At 38.5% G+C, this 14263-nt stretch overlaps 1 protein-coding gene across 27 annotated transcripts in view; it reads left to right on the forward strand.

Annotated features, from left to right (window-relative positions):
- LOC144598928 (uncharacterized) overlaps positions 1–13293 on the forward strand; it is a 223015-nt gene extending 209722 nt beyond the window's left edge. For all 27 annotated transcript variants that reach the window (XM_078409534.1, XM_078409524.1, XM_078409525.1 and 24 more), the window contains 4 exons: positions 4035–4064; positions 7196–7354; positions 9485–9607; positions 10965–13293. In XM_078409534.1, the coding sequence (XP_078265660.1) occupies positions 4035–4064; positions 7196–7354; positions 9485–9607; positions 10965–11080 (428 nt within the window). In that variant the 3' untranslated portion in view covers positions 11081–13293. The remainder of the gene's footprint in view (positions 1–4034; positions 4065–7195; positions 7355–9484; positions 9608–10964) is intronic.
- The last annotated feature ends 970 nt before the right edge of the window (positions 13294–14263 follow it).

Raw genomic sequence — 14263 nt, forward strand, 5'->3', positions numbered from 1 at the left:
GCATGAAGAGATAGATTACTTAATGCCTTGAACAAGTTTATCATTGAGTTAGATCATGGCTGATCTGTCTCTTAACTCGATTCCATAACCTTTTATTTACCAGCTCATGACAAATATGAATTTTGATTCTGAAATGTATAATTAATAGATTTGGGTTTCAGGGATGGGTGGTGGAGGAGAATGAGAGATGACTACTATTTTTATCCTGGGAAGAAATATTTCTTGCATCACCCTTGAAAGGCTTCGCTCTAATTTTAAGATCCCTTAGTTCTAGAATTACCCATCATGGGAAATAACATCTGTCTGTCGACATGATCATTTCTATAATCAATGTCAATTTTATCACCACTTAATTTACTATTATGGAGCAAATTGAAATCTGGATCCTAAAATGTGCTCTTACAATTAATCCATTTAATTTAGATCAGATTCTGGCAAATCTATAATGCAGTCCACTTCGTCCCACATCCCCACACCAAATCAATGCATCCTAACTGATGTGCATTGTGTAGAACTGAATGCAATGTTCCAGATGGGTTGTGATCAGAGCTATAAATTGTTATAACTCATCCCTGTCCTCCTGAGGTACAGATCATTCCCTTGCCTATTGAAGTTATTTTCTTACCACTGAATTTTAGTGATATCTATACTGCATAGTTAATTGTATTACAATAATGTAGCAAGTGGCATATAGACATGGGGACAATGTGCCTTTGGGAATGACGAGGGAGCATGGTGAAAGTGGAAGAGGGAATCTATCTTGAGGAACTTGGATAACGTGCAGCCAAACTAAAACCATCTGTAATGCCGTTATAGTTTCCTTCCACAATAAACATTTTCAACCATAAGTATTTCTTTCAACCGTTTCCCAGCATGGAATTTATTTTGATATTATTAGCTAAACAATGGAACATTGGCGGAAAATAAGAAAGGAGCATCCTTAACTATGGATTTTTGCTCCAACTTTTATGAATGCTTTTCACTGTGAGAGTTATGAAGTACCACAAATAATATTTCAATGTGGGCTGCGTTTATTTTTTAATTCTGTCTGAACTACTTCTGAATTGTTTCTGATTCTATGTCTGCTGGCAACTCTTCAATACTTCATCCAAGTGACCTTTAGCAAGTGCGAATAGCAACTACAGTAAACCAATTTTTATTTAGCACCTTTCACATAGTAAAATCATTGGAGGGCACTCAAAGGAAAAATAGCTAGCCATGTTCCAAAGGACATGTGAGGATAAGACTAAATACTTGGTCAAACAGGAGAATTAAGAAGCATCCATATGACATCAGATGGAGCTGCAACTGCAGATGGTAGAATCTGTAGCAACAAACAATTGCTGGAGGAACTCATCAGGCTGAGCAACGTCGGTGAGTGGGAAGGAGCGGTTGATGTTTTGGGTCGGCCATTCATAGGTATGATTTTTCACCTAAAACATCAACCACTCTTTTCCACCCACAAGTGCTGCTCAACTCGCCGAGTTCCTCCAGTATTTGCTGGAAAGATGTCTATGATGGCTTCACTGTTAACCTGTATCAAATGCAGTTGAGGTCCAGTGAAATCATTTGAACAAAGTTTGCATATTTAAATCCTGTCTTGCTGCCTTTTGGAGCAAAATCAATTTGGAATACAGGTAATAGGATTAAGAGAAAGCTTTCTGCCCCATTTTACTAGCTGATTTAATGGTATCAATCTTAAAGATGAGCCTAAATGTACACAATGTTTATTCTCCGCAAAATATGCCATCACAGCTTTTAAAGTACATTTATAATGAAAAACTTTAGTTTCTAGCTTTCATTTCTCGTGTACTTGGAAAGTATGCAATTTCCAGAAGAAAATCGAAAATAGTTAATAATTTAAAAAATAATAATATAATGCCAAAGACACATTATATCAGTTGATTTTTTTTTTGCAGAAATGATTTTATAGAACATACAATAAAGCACAACATGTACCTTTGGCCACATATGCTGTCGTATCTGCTTGAACATAATCTATTTCTCTCCATTCCCTGCATATCCATGTGCTTATTCAAAAGTCCCGTAAATACCACCTACATATCTGTCTTCACCACTGTCCCGGAAAGCACATTGGAGACACTCTCCACCCACTCGGTAAAAAATAATAATAATTGCCTCCCAAATCTCCTTTAAACTTTGTCCCCACACCTTAGGATTAGCGCTTTTACCTCATTTTGTTCTCCAGCAAAATTCATATTGTAGGGCTACAATCCTGTAGAGCTGTACTGTATGAAAACAGGCTCTTCAACTCACCCTGTCGATGCTAACCATGACGGCATATTGGGTTAGTCCCATTTGCCAGAAATTTGGTGCACATCCCTCTAATTCCTATCCATATATACGTCCAAATGTCCTTTAAAAGTTTTAATCCTGACCACTTCCATAGCTTCCTTTGGCAGGTGATTCCATACACAAGCTACCCTCTGAGTGAAAAAGGTGCCCCTCTTAAATCTCTCCCCTCTTACAAGCCTCTGCCCTAGTTTTTGAATCTGCTACCCTGAGAAAAAAGCTGTGAGAACTCACATCCTTGCCCGTCAAGATCTTGTACACCTCAATAAGGCCACCACTCAGCCTCCTGCACTCCAAGGAAAAAAGTTCCAGCCTATCCACCCTCTTTCAGTAACCCAAGCCTGCAAACCCAGGTAACAACATCCTGGTGAATCTCTTCTGCTTTCCAACTTAACAACGTCCTTCCTATAGCTGGGCGAACAGAACTGCACACAGTATTCCAAGTGTGGTCTTGCCAGTAACTTGTACAACTGCATCATAATGTCTCAACCTTTGTACAATACCTTTCCCAATCAAGGTATGCTTGCCAAATGCCTTCTTCACCACACTGTCCACCGACTCGCTACCTTTAGGAAACCATGCACCATCCCAGATCTCTCAATTCTACAACACCCTCCAGGTCTCTACCATTTACTATGCAAGTCCAGCCCTGGTTTGACATAACATTCATTAACAATTGAAGTTAAGTAATATCCAAATCTGGCTAGAGCTCGGAAAGGTTAGAGCAAATTGTTAAGAAGAAAAACAGTTACTAATTAATTAGAAAATGTGTAATAGCGCCATGTTAAAAGTCAGAGACCTAACTTCATTGTGCAGTTATAAATAATGAAAAAGCATACATCAAGAGGTCTAATTGTACAATTAAATTGTAAAATTACTTTTGCAGTTGAGCGCCATTTAGGAATCCTTAATGCCCTTAAATCCAGCAATTGAATGTGAACAAAGCATTTCAGACAGATAAAAACCAGAGAAAGCAGTCGTCCAATTAATGATGTCTTATTTTCCTGACTGCGAAGGTTTGCTGCCGTTGAGCACTACTCATGCATACATGCCAAACACTTGATACAGAGTTCTACAAGCAGACAAACACGTCAACTCTCTTGGATTTTTGCTTAACTTCACAACCAATCTTCTAACCTCTAGTCATTCTTTGGATTTCTCTGAACGCCAGTGCACATGACATTAAAAAAATAATTAAGACCATAATATCCCACCAAAATATACATTGGCAATGAAAATCAGATCTACATGAGGTAGGAGAGCTGGAGTACCAGCGTGGATAGATCCTTGGGGTGACATTTGGTGAGGGTAGATTTAGAGCAAACTCAAACCTTACCTAGAAAAGGCACCAATTTTAATTTTTAATAGAAAACCGTGACACTAACTTTACACAAGTAGTAATACAAAGTTCTATATCATTATATCAAATATTGATATATAAATTGGTATTACTACTTGGGCAATTTAAAGGCACTATTCTAATACTTTCAAAACAAAGCTCTACCAATTAAGGTGCTTCACATTAAATTGATGCAAAGGCTGGCTCTTCATCTATTCTAATCTTTAGAATTGACACAAAATAATATAAATTACTGTGTTAGCCAATTAATTCTTTTGAATTGTTTCTGCCTTTGAAATTGTTTTACTCTGTTTAAAATGCCTAGTCGTAGTAATTTCATTTGCTAACATTATTTTTCAATTCCTTTCCCCTCCCCTCTTAGCGGACCTCAGCGTGAGTGAATATATACCAGGTAACTACAACAGTTCCCTTTGGAATGTGTTTCTCTGATGAAAGAGGGGAAGGTGAACAAAAAATGACATTGTTAAATGTTAATGTTGGGTTCAGCTAAAGGGTGGAGCCAAGCATGTATTCAGCATGTATTATTATAGCTTGGTTAGATGTAGTTAGCTTAGACTGAATCTTAATGCTTAGACTGAATTTTAATGCTCAGAGAGTCCACTGGGGAAGGTGGACATTAACACAAACATTAACAATCCAATATTTCTTTTAATTCAGTACAGTGATGAGTTATACAAAATCAAGTTACTCCTAACTCTTGGTTATTGACAGCTGTAGCTCAAACGTAATAATTCTATCTTCTTTGGTATAATTAAGATGATTCAAGGATTTTAAAGAGATATTGTCTGAATGAAAATGTGATTGTTTATTTTTAATTAGTTTTCTCCTCGGTCGCTGTAAATTGTTATGTTTTTTTGTTCCCCGGCATTTCATTGTGATGATGTCAGCCACAGCCATAAAGGCAGGATTACAATAATGACTAAAGCAAATATTTCCCTAATTATAGAGTTTCTAAAATTTTGTTCCATGCAGTTTTGTTTCAACAATCTAGAATCAGAAGTCCAGGCTTGCCCATGGTTTAGTTTGTTTGGTAACAATGATCTCATACAGTGCAGTTTGAAATTTGGGGTCAAAGGAATTGCTTGAGATGAGTAAACAGGCTGCAAAAAGCAGAGGTTAAGTAAAGGGTCTGCAAGCTGAGAAGAGATAACCTAGGATAATGGGAAAAAAAGTTCAGCAGTGTTTCTTTGGAAAATAAAAAGCAATGGTCTATTGTGGCCTCTACAGTAACATGGCTCAAGGATAGGCAGGATTGGCAGCACAACAATCATGGACAAATTACATTTCAGTCAATTGTCCTTCCCAATTTCCTAAGAGTAGATCAAGCTTTGCCCTCTCCCTTGTTGAGCCTTCTACATATTGCCTGAGAAAACGTTCCTGCACACATTTGACAGATTACATCCTCTTTAAGCTCAGTCCCAGTCTATATTGGGAAAGTTAAAATCCTCGACTATGATAGCCATAAGTCACGCAGCTGTCTGCAATCTCCCAGCATATTTGTACTTCTAATGCTCATTGACTACGTGGGGGTCTATAGTACACTCACACAAGGTGATCAGCCCTTTTTTATTTCTCAGCAACACCCATGTCGCCTCTGGACAATCCATCAATAACGTCATCTCGGGTTACTGCTGAATTTAATCTATGAAGCATCGCTCCCAACTTTTTCCCGCCTCCATCTCGCCTGTAACACGTGTAATCTGGAACATTAAGCGGCCAGTCCTGTCCCTCTCTAAGCCAGGTTGCAGTAATAGTTACAACATCCCAATCGCATGTACCTATCACATCAAAATAAATGCAATTCAGTCCTTCCTTGCTCCCTGCTATGCTCCTGCTTATCCTGTCCACTGAACTTGCATTCATCACTCCTCATAATGATTTACAGCCTCTCACCTGCCTCAGTCTTACATTGGATACCTACCACCCCCCTCCCCCCACCAACCCAGCCATGTAGCACTAGCAAACCTGCCTGTCAGCATATTGATTCCTCTCCAGTTCAGGTGTAACCCATCCCTCTTATACAGGTCACCTCTACCCCAGATGAGGTCCCAGTGGTCCAAAAATTGGAGTCCCTATCCCAGCACTCACCTCTCAGCCACGCAATCATCTGTCCAAACTTTCTGTTCCTATCCTCACTAGTGCATGGCACCATGTGTAATCCAGAGATCATTTCCATGGAGGTCCTGCTTTTTAATCTTTTGCCTAACTCTCTGTATTCACTTCGTAGAACCTCATCCATTTTCCTATATATGTCATTTGCACCAACATGCGCAACATCTAGCTGCTCTCCCTCCCCTTGAGAATGTCCAAGGGGAGTACATAGTGTCAAAAGTCATATACGGAGCTCAAAATGAATGGTTTGATTCTGTCATCCAGAAGATGGGGATGATACAGACAATGATGGAAGTGGGAAGAGTGTGAACTATGACAAATGTTAAAAAGGGTTAGAGGATATATTGTGGTTACTTTAAAAAGTGATAAATCGCCAGAGCCTGGATAAAATTAGCCCCTTGTTCTTGTTGAAAGCTAAAGAAGAAACAGTGCATGCCCTGACTATCATTTTCCAACCCTCTGGCTACAGGCACAGTGCAGGACAACTGGAAGATTACACATATGGTATTTTTGTTTAAATAATGGATAAACCAAGTAATTATAGGTCTAACATGGTTGTCTGACATGGGTGGTGGGAAATTATTGGAAACATTCTGTTGGCAGCATTAATCGTCATTAACGAGGCTGATTTAGGATTTGTAATGGGAAGGCCAGATCATATTAAACTGATGGATTTTTTAAAAAGGAAGTAACATGGGACAATTGAGCGTAGTAAATCTTTGCAAGGCAACCATTTATTGGCCCCAAAAAGATGGCCATGAGCCATCATTTTGAACCCTGCAACCGGTGTGTCATATCTACATAAATTGTAGCTTGAACCTCATACTTTTGGTGAATATAATATTGAACATTCACTTACATTTATGTCTGTTGCAATTTTTTTAACATTAGAAACTAATGTTAAAGGACATCATCTTCATTAAGTTGTTGTTTTGGGAGAAAATGTATAATAGTGATTATTATTGGTCTGGGGTTAGAGACTTGAATTTAAAAAATAATTAAATGAATCTTAAAACATCAGCTTAATGGGTTTTCAGAGTCCGCAGCTGGTTTAAGTTTTGACAGCTGCATTTAACAACATTTTACTTATAATGTGGGGAAGGAGAGCCCAGAAAGAGAAAAACTGTGAAATTAAAATTTCTCTACAATTATACATCCTAGCTCCTGCACAAGAAGTAACATTTGATAGAGGCTGTAGGAATGTCTTAGCAAGCTACAGGTATATTATTTAGGGATGATCATTAGTTATGTGGGAGTAAAGTGTTATAACTGAGTTTATTGCTGAAGATTTTGAGCTGGAGCATTCCACAGACCACAGACGATTAATACAGTGATTAATAATTCACATGTTGAACTATTTAAAGAAAACAGCACAATTTTTATTCTGATGGTTTTCGCTTTATTTAATAGGGAAAGATGCGATCTGGACTCAGTACAGTTTCAAGTTCGATTCGTACTCAGAATGTCAAGGGAAGCGATTTGTTAAACGGACACGTTACAGGAAATTTGTTGGCATTGTTCTGTGTAACTCTCTGAGATACAAGATTTACCTCAGTAACTCCCTCTCAGGTAGGATCTTTTTTTTAACTAAAAATATGCACCCAATACGTCGGAGCAGCAGTTTAATCAGTTATTGGATTACTGGTTGGAAAAAGTTACTCTGTTGGAACCAAGACTAAATTTGTAACATTGGCATGTTCCTTCAGCAGTTTCAGATGAAATTGGCTTTTATGGTTCTACCACTTTGCCAAGGTGCAATTTTATTTCAGTATTTCATGAACTACCATTTCAGCTGTGAAAATGAAAATGCATACCTAGAAAAAGTTATTTGCCTCAAATCTATTTATCTGCTGGCCAGAAATTAATTTCAATTGAGGATACCGTCATGGCAAGGTAAATTGGAATTTAATACCTTGAGACATAAAGAGCAGAACAAAACAAAAAGATATTTAATGAAAATGACCCAAGCTCCTAAGCCCCACATCCTACCATTCACCCAGCCCTCCCACAGATCAGCAAGCAACACAATTGTGTGATACTTGAGAATATATCAATTTTTTATCCAAACCTGTGCAAATTTGTCAGTGTTCAGAACGTAGAACCAAGAGCGCCATGACAAATCTGCACTCCGAGGAACAGCACCAGACGGCTGTCAATGCCGCTTCATATTTTAGATTAATGTTTAGAGATACAGCATAGAAAAAGTCCCTTTAACCCAGAGTCCACACCGACCATCGACCACCTGTTCACGCTAGGTCCATGTTATCCCATTTTCCTATTCACTTTGTAATTGGGGCAATGTACAGAGCCCAATCAACTTGCAAACCTGCATGTCTTTTGGATGTGGGAGGAAACAGGAACACTTGGAGGAAACCCATGTGGTCACAAAGAGAAGGTGGAAACTCCGCACAGACAGCACCCGAGGTCATGATCGAACTTGGATCTCTGGCGCTGTGAGGCAATTACAGCTGCCCTGTAATGAATGTCATAGGAACAACAAACCATAATAAAGCATCTTAACCATCAGTCTGCACATGAAAATATGTAGGAGAGAATAAAAGGGTGTGGCAGACAGACATATTGAAATCTTCATTTCAGCACATGGAAATGATTCAGCATTGTCACCATTTTTGGTGGTTTCAAGATTCATGCTGAGCACCAGGAATTTGGGCGACCAAACTGGAGCTACCAAAATCACTAGTCAAGTTTCACATTTGAAAGTAGATAGATGGTGTCACCATTAACAAAATTCACAAGCAACAAAGCTTGGCCTACAGCTTCCACTTACCCAGTCATTTATAGTATCGATCTGCAACAATCACAAGTGACAACTATTTTCAGGTCAAGTTAACAGACATGCTCAAAGAAAAAGTCAAACTGTAACTTTGCTTGGGAGCAAGTGTTTTAAGCCATCATTTGGTCATGAATTCTCTGCATCAATGCTTCATCTCCTTGTAACAACCATTCTCAGATAAGTCTGTTGAACAGTTCAAGGAGATGATGTTAATATCACATGGCATAACTTTGTCCAGAACGAAAGCTAGTACAGAGGATATTGTGCAAAGATCCACCTGCACTTTATGAGTAATTTGGGAATGGACGAATAGGAACCTAAGCTCAATGGCTGGGTGCCACATGCAATGCAATAAACTCAGAGCTACTATTCATGGAAATAACATTTCTTCTGCTGATGATTTAGTAAATGGAAACAGAAAATCTAGAGCACTCATTGTTTGGCTAGTAAATGTTAGTCAATTTCCTCACCTGAAAATGTAATCAGTTTCTTATTATTCCAGTTCCATCATCCAGCTGAGTAGCTGAGCATAATGCCCATTTGAGAAGCACACTGTGAAGCCACATCAGTGGAGAACTGTGTTTGTACATGGTACTAACTTTCCACATTATAAATCAGATCACATTATTTATGGAATGATTTTCCAGTACAATATATTGTTTCTAAGTTTTTATTGCTATAAAAACTAAATGTACTTAAGTGCAATTCAAGTAATGATCAATGTGAACCATATGTCCAATTTACATCAGATTGAGGGTAGGTGATTCCAATTTCTTTAATTTGTGTTTTCCCAATTCTGGACCAAAATAGATACATCATAAAGCTCCATGTGGAGTTTAATGATGCAAAAGAAAACCAGTTGTAATATTTAATCAAATACTATTCTTTCTTTCTTAAAAAAAAAGGCATTTTCTACAACATAGGAGATCTATCAGGACATGGGGAAGATCATTGTCAGTTTGTGGACTCTTTCTTGGATGGTAGAACAGGAGAACATCTCCTTCCTGAACAGCTGCCAATCAGACAAGGTGAGCTTATTCTTTGTAATTATGGTCACCTAATCTTATGCTCCTCTTGTCCAAATTTGTGCTCCATATTAAGTACATGACATTCTAACAAAACGGAAAACGATGTTTTGGTAGTTGTCACTTTAAGTATTAGTCAGGCTGAAGCAGTGGATATACCCTTCATTTGATATGAACTCTGCAAGAGATGCTACTGTTCTACTCAAAGGGAAGAGAGACTTTAAACCTATATATACACCCACTACTGCAGCATCCAACAATACTATATTCAAACTTAAAATATACCATGGGGAAAAAATGATAGGTTGTTTTATGAATACTCTCTCCCTATTTTTTGGCTTTGTAAATGCTGCCAGATTGGAAACTGTGCTGTCAGATACTCCTTTCGTAAGTCCTGGCTGAGGCTGACTGAGCTTGTGGGTGCCTGAGCACATTGACTTTTGTGTAGCACAAAGCCAGAGATGAGCTCTGCAAGAGGTAGGCCTATGTCTTTGTACCCAATTCTGTAGGTATATGTGGATGCATGTGTTTATAATGTCAATAAGAAAAACTTTGTCAAAAACATTCAAATGAACTAGAAATAATTTAAAATATCAAAGTTACTTTATCCCGTGCAACCATTTTCACCTATTGAAATCAATGGTCCAGGTATTTTAAGTCAGTTCACGTTCATAAGTGCTAAGGAATTGCTGCAGTTTAGAGGTCGAATGGTAGATTCCTTGAGGAGTCCAACATTGAGGTGCAGTTGGGACATGCTAGGGGACATGCTAGGGAACTGCTGTCTACTAGTTTTGAACAGTCACATTTGCAGCTCAAGGGTGACTATCATAAACTTCCCAATATGTCTGTGGTGAAATGCTAGCAGTTGCATGCAAAACTGCCAGCATGTCTGCACAACATCCCTGGACAGGGTAGTTTGACTAGAAACACAATATTCTTGTAGCTTAATTTTTTTTGGCAAATTCTTATAGAAGGATCGAGTGTTATAATTAATGCTTTGCATGTTTATTTTTCTTCTGGGGTTTCTGTGTTCTATATCATGTAGTTGCTTTAGGGAAAATGAATTACTTTGGAAATGCTTCAATGTATTTTCCAATTTGCAGCACCCACCAACTGGATACAGAAACTGTATTTAAGGAGCTCCAGATCAATACTATATTTAACCTTCTGTTTGTAAAATTATGCCCTGAATAAATTTTGTTTCGCAATACATTCAAAAAAATCTATTATTCTGCTGCTAATGGTGTACAACAGGCTATATGTTGCATGCTACGTTGCTACACTGAGAAGGAAATATCTCAATGTGCATTGCCATTTAAACTCGTGTTACTGAGGCACTTGTTAATCTTTCAATCCGTAGGTTTTTATCGAAGTGTTCGCCAAGAGCCAGTCATGTTTGGCACAATAGGTGGGCAAACACACATCCACTATGTGCATTGGTATGAATGTGGTATAGCCATACCTGGGCAATGGTGAATCAAACAACTGCTACACGAGCAATCAAGAAAAAGGAAAGACCAAAGGAACTGAGTTGTTATATTGTATTGATATGGTTCCTTGTATTCAATGTAAGATTCAAATACACCGTGTGATGTATAGAGTGTTATTTTTAAGCCGCATTAAAATGCATAAATAATGTGGTACAAAGGGAACTGTACCCATTCTAAGGCACATAATTGAAATTATTCCACACCAAAATGCCACACAGATGGGCAGTAAAGAGGGACATCAACAAGATATTGAAGCAATTTTCTAACCAGCTTTCACTTATTAAAAAGGCCAGATGATATAAATATGTGCTACTTTCAAAGTAGTTGTGGCCATTAGAAAAGTGATACAAACTTCTAAATATATTAAAATAAATTAGTGCTCACTACTGGCACAGAGTGCTGTAAATAAACTATAGTACTGCCCAGGATTTTGGAATCTTAAACTAACAGGCTACTTAGTCGATACGTCCTTCAGTTTGCTTTATTTATCCGAACAAACCCCTAATATTTCTTTGAAAACACGATCTTTGATATCGGGAAGCTGGCTCCCTATACCATCAGTTCTGAATATAATTGTTTAAATGTTATTTATCAGGAATGTATTTAAAAACAGAACATAAATTGTAACTTCTATTCACAAATTGTTGGAGAAGTTTTTTTTTATTTACATGTATTGTTACAAATGAGCTTCAGGAATGGAATGGAACAAATTACTCTCATTGTGGACCCTGAAGAGCAGACAATTCCTGTACCAAATGTACCCAAATAATTGTGTAGTGTATGTGTTGCTTTGTTCAAAAGATGTATTGAAAGCAGAGGCACCTATGGGAACATGTCTCCTGTTTCTGCTTGTTAAGCTGATTACCACCTTATTGTATTCAGTACTGAACAAAACATTTACAGCCAGGATATGTTTTACACATCCAATTTGTAATTTTTTTTCCATTAGTGCATGTATATATATATATACACATTATGGTGAGCATACCAGAATGCACATCCACAAATAACCCCCTGGAACCATCCAATTACAATAGTGCCCACAGAAATTGTTGGCTAACAAACATACACACATCCACTTACTACTGTTTCTCTTGCAGGTTTTCTTCCAGTAGTTTCAGATACTTTATTCCCTTGTATTCTTATGACAAATGGAGAGGGGCATTGCTATAGTTTTCTTAAAAGGTGTCTGCAATCAGCATTTACATTGTAAGCAGCTTTGCTCGAGCATTTTTTTTACATGCTGAAGGCTGAATTACCTGCATAGCTCTCAAAGATGCTCAGCACCAAACATCTGAGTGAGTTGATATCTCCAATCAAATGTCTCAGCACATGCAGCGATGCTCAGCTGCCAGATGACTGGATGCATCCGAATCCAAATCCTTAGTTATCAACATTTATCTCCTTTCCTTAAAGAGATGTTTGCTCATCTGTTCATGCACATCACAAAAGTGTTTCATTATTTTTTTTAAACAGTGTAGCAAGTATTCGAAGAACTTCATGGAAACACCAGACCACATAAAATCTATATGCCTGTTTAAAAGTTAATAACAAATATCTGTTCATTGTGATAGACTGGGGGAAAATCTGGCACCAAAATTCTAAAATTGCCAGTTTTAGATTGTCGGACCAACCCGTCTAACAGATATGTAATCAACATTTTGTAGAATTGTAAAGCATTTATCCAGGTCCCACCAGAATCCCCATTATAGCAAACTGGCAAACAAACATAATGTTCTAAATGCTCAATTACCACAACTTTACAAAAAAACCTCAAGTACCATTTCTAAGGATCCATATAAAAAGATTCAGTTGTCAACCTCCGCACCAAATTGCTAAAAACAAACAAACTTGGAGCCAACTCACCACATAACAGGTGTTCAGTTGCCAAACATTAACAAATGCTCAGCCATTTAGCTTTGTTGGCCTTGCAATTTATTCAAGATTTGTGGTGGGTTTTGCCTCATATTCCTATCACAAATTAATACTATAGGTTAAGTAATGCATACTAATATATAGGTTTTTTTCCCCCATGTGACATTGCTAGTAACATAAATTTATTTGTGAAATGATGGCTGCAGTTTGTATTTAGATTGTCAGCAGCCCTATGCAGAGTTTTTGATAAATTTTGCAAGGCTGCTTGCAGCAGTCATTAATGCTGTCATACTCTTGAGATTAAAATATCATTAAAATGTAAAACTTAACGTGAAACTTATTATCCGAGTGTTATGGCTGTGAACACACATACACACATATAATCCATTCTTCCTGGAATCTAATTCAAAAGACAACTTTAGCAAATATGTGTAGCAATTATAAATTAATGGAAAAGTTCACAATTTTATAGACACTTTGCACTCTCTTTGCCTTATCTTTGAAAAATACAGATTCCTTCTTTAGGAGGAGGAGGGGAGGAGCACACTCCATTCCCCCCCTCAATCCCCCTTAACTCCCCCAAACCTGTGCTGCATTAATTTAAATTGGCTTCAGGCTTTTTAAAGAGCCGCACTCACCCACTCCATCCACACCCCCTCAACCCCACTTATCATCCTCCTCGCAACCCGCCTCAACCCCCTTATCCTCCCCTCAGCCCACTTATCCCCTCTCCTCCATCCCCCATACGCCCAGTTCATCCTCCCTGAACCCCCTTTAAAACTCCCCCAAACCTTTCCTGCATTAACTGAAATTGTGTTTAGCATTTTTCTTCAGAGCCCCACTCATGCACTCCATTTCCCCCTTAAAACTCCCCCAAACCTGTGCTGCATTAACTTAAATTGGATTCAGGTTTAAAAAAAATTTTTTTTTTAAAGAGTCCCACTCATCCACTCCATCCACACCCCCTCAACTCCTTATCTTCCCCCACAACCCACCCCCTTATCCTCTTCTTACCCACTCCATCCCCTAGCCCCATTATCCCCCCTCTCTTCCACCCTCCATTCACCCAATTCATCCCCCCTGAACCCCCTTTGAAACTCCACCAAACCTCTACTGCATTGGTCTAACATTCAGCCACTCCATCCCCCCGCGTTCCCGGGTGGGGGCAGGGGAGGGGCAAGTGGGGGTGGCTAGGGGGGATGGAGTGGGTTAGTAGAGGGAGGAGGGGGGATAAGGAGGGATTGAGTGGGGGGTTGAGGGTGCTACAATACAAGAGAGGCTTTGGGTCCAGGCC

The sequence above is a fragment of the Rhinoraja longicauda genome, chromosome 12 (assembly GCF_053455715.1).
Source record: "Rhinoraja longicauda isolate Sanriku21f chromosome 12, sRhiLon1.1, whole genome shotgun sequence".
NCBI lineage: Eukaryota > Metazoa > Chordata > Chondrichthyes > Rajiformes > Arhynchobatidae > Rhinoraja > Rhinoraja longicauda.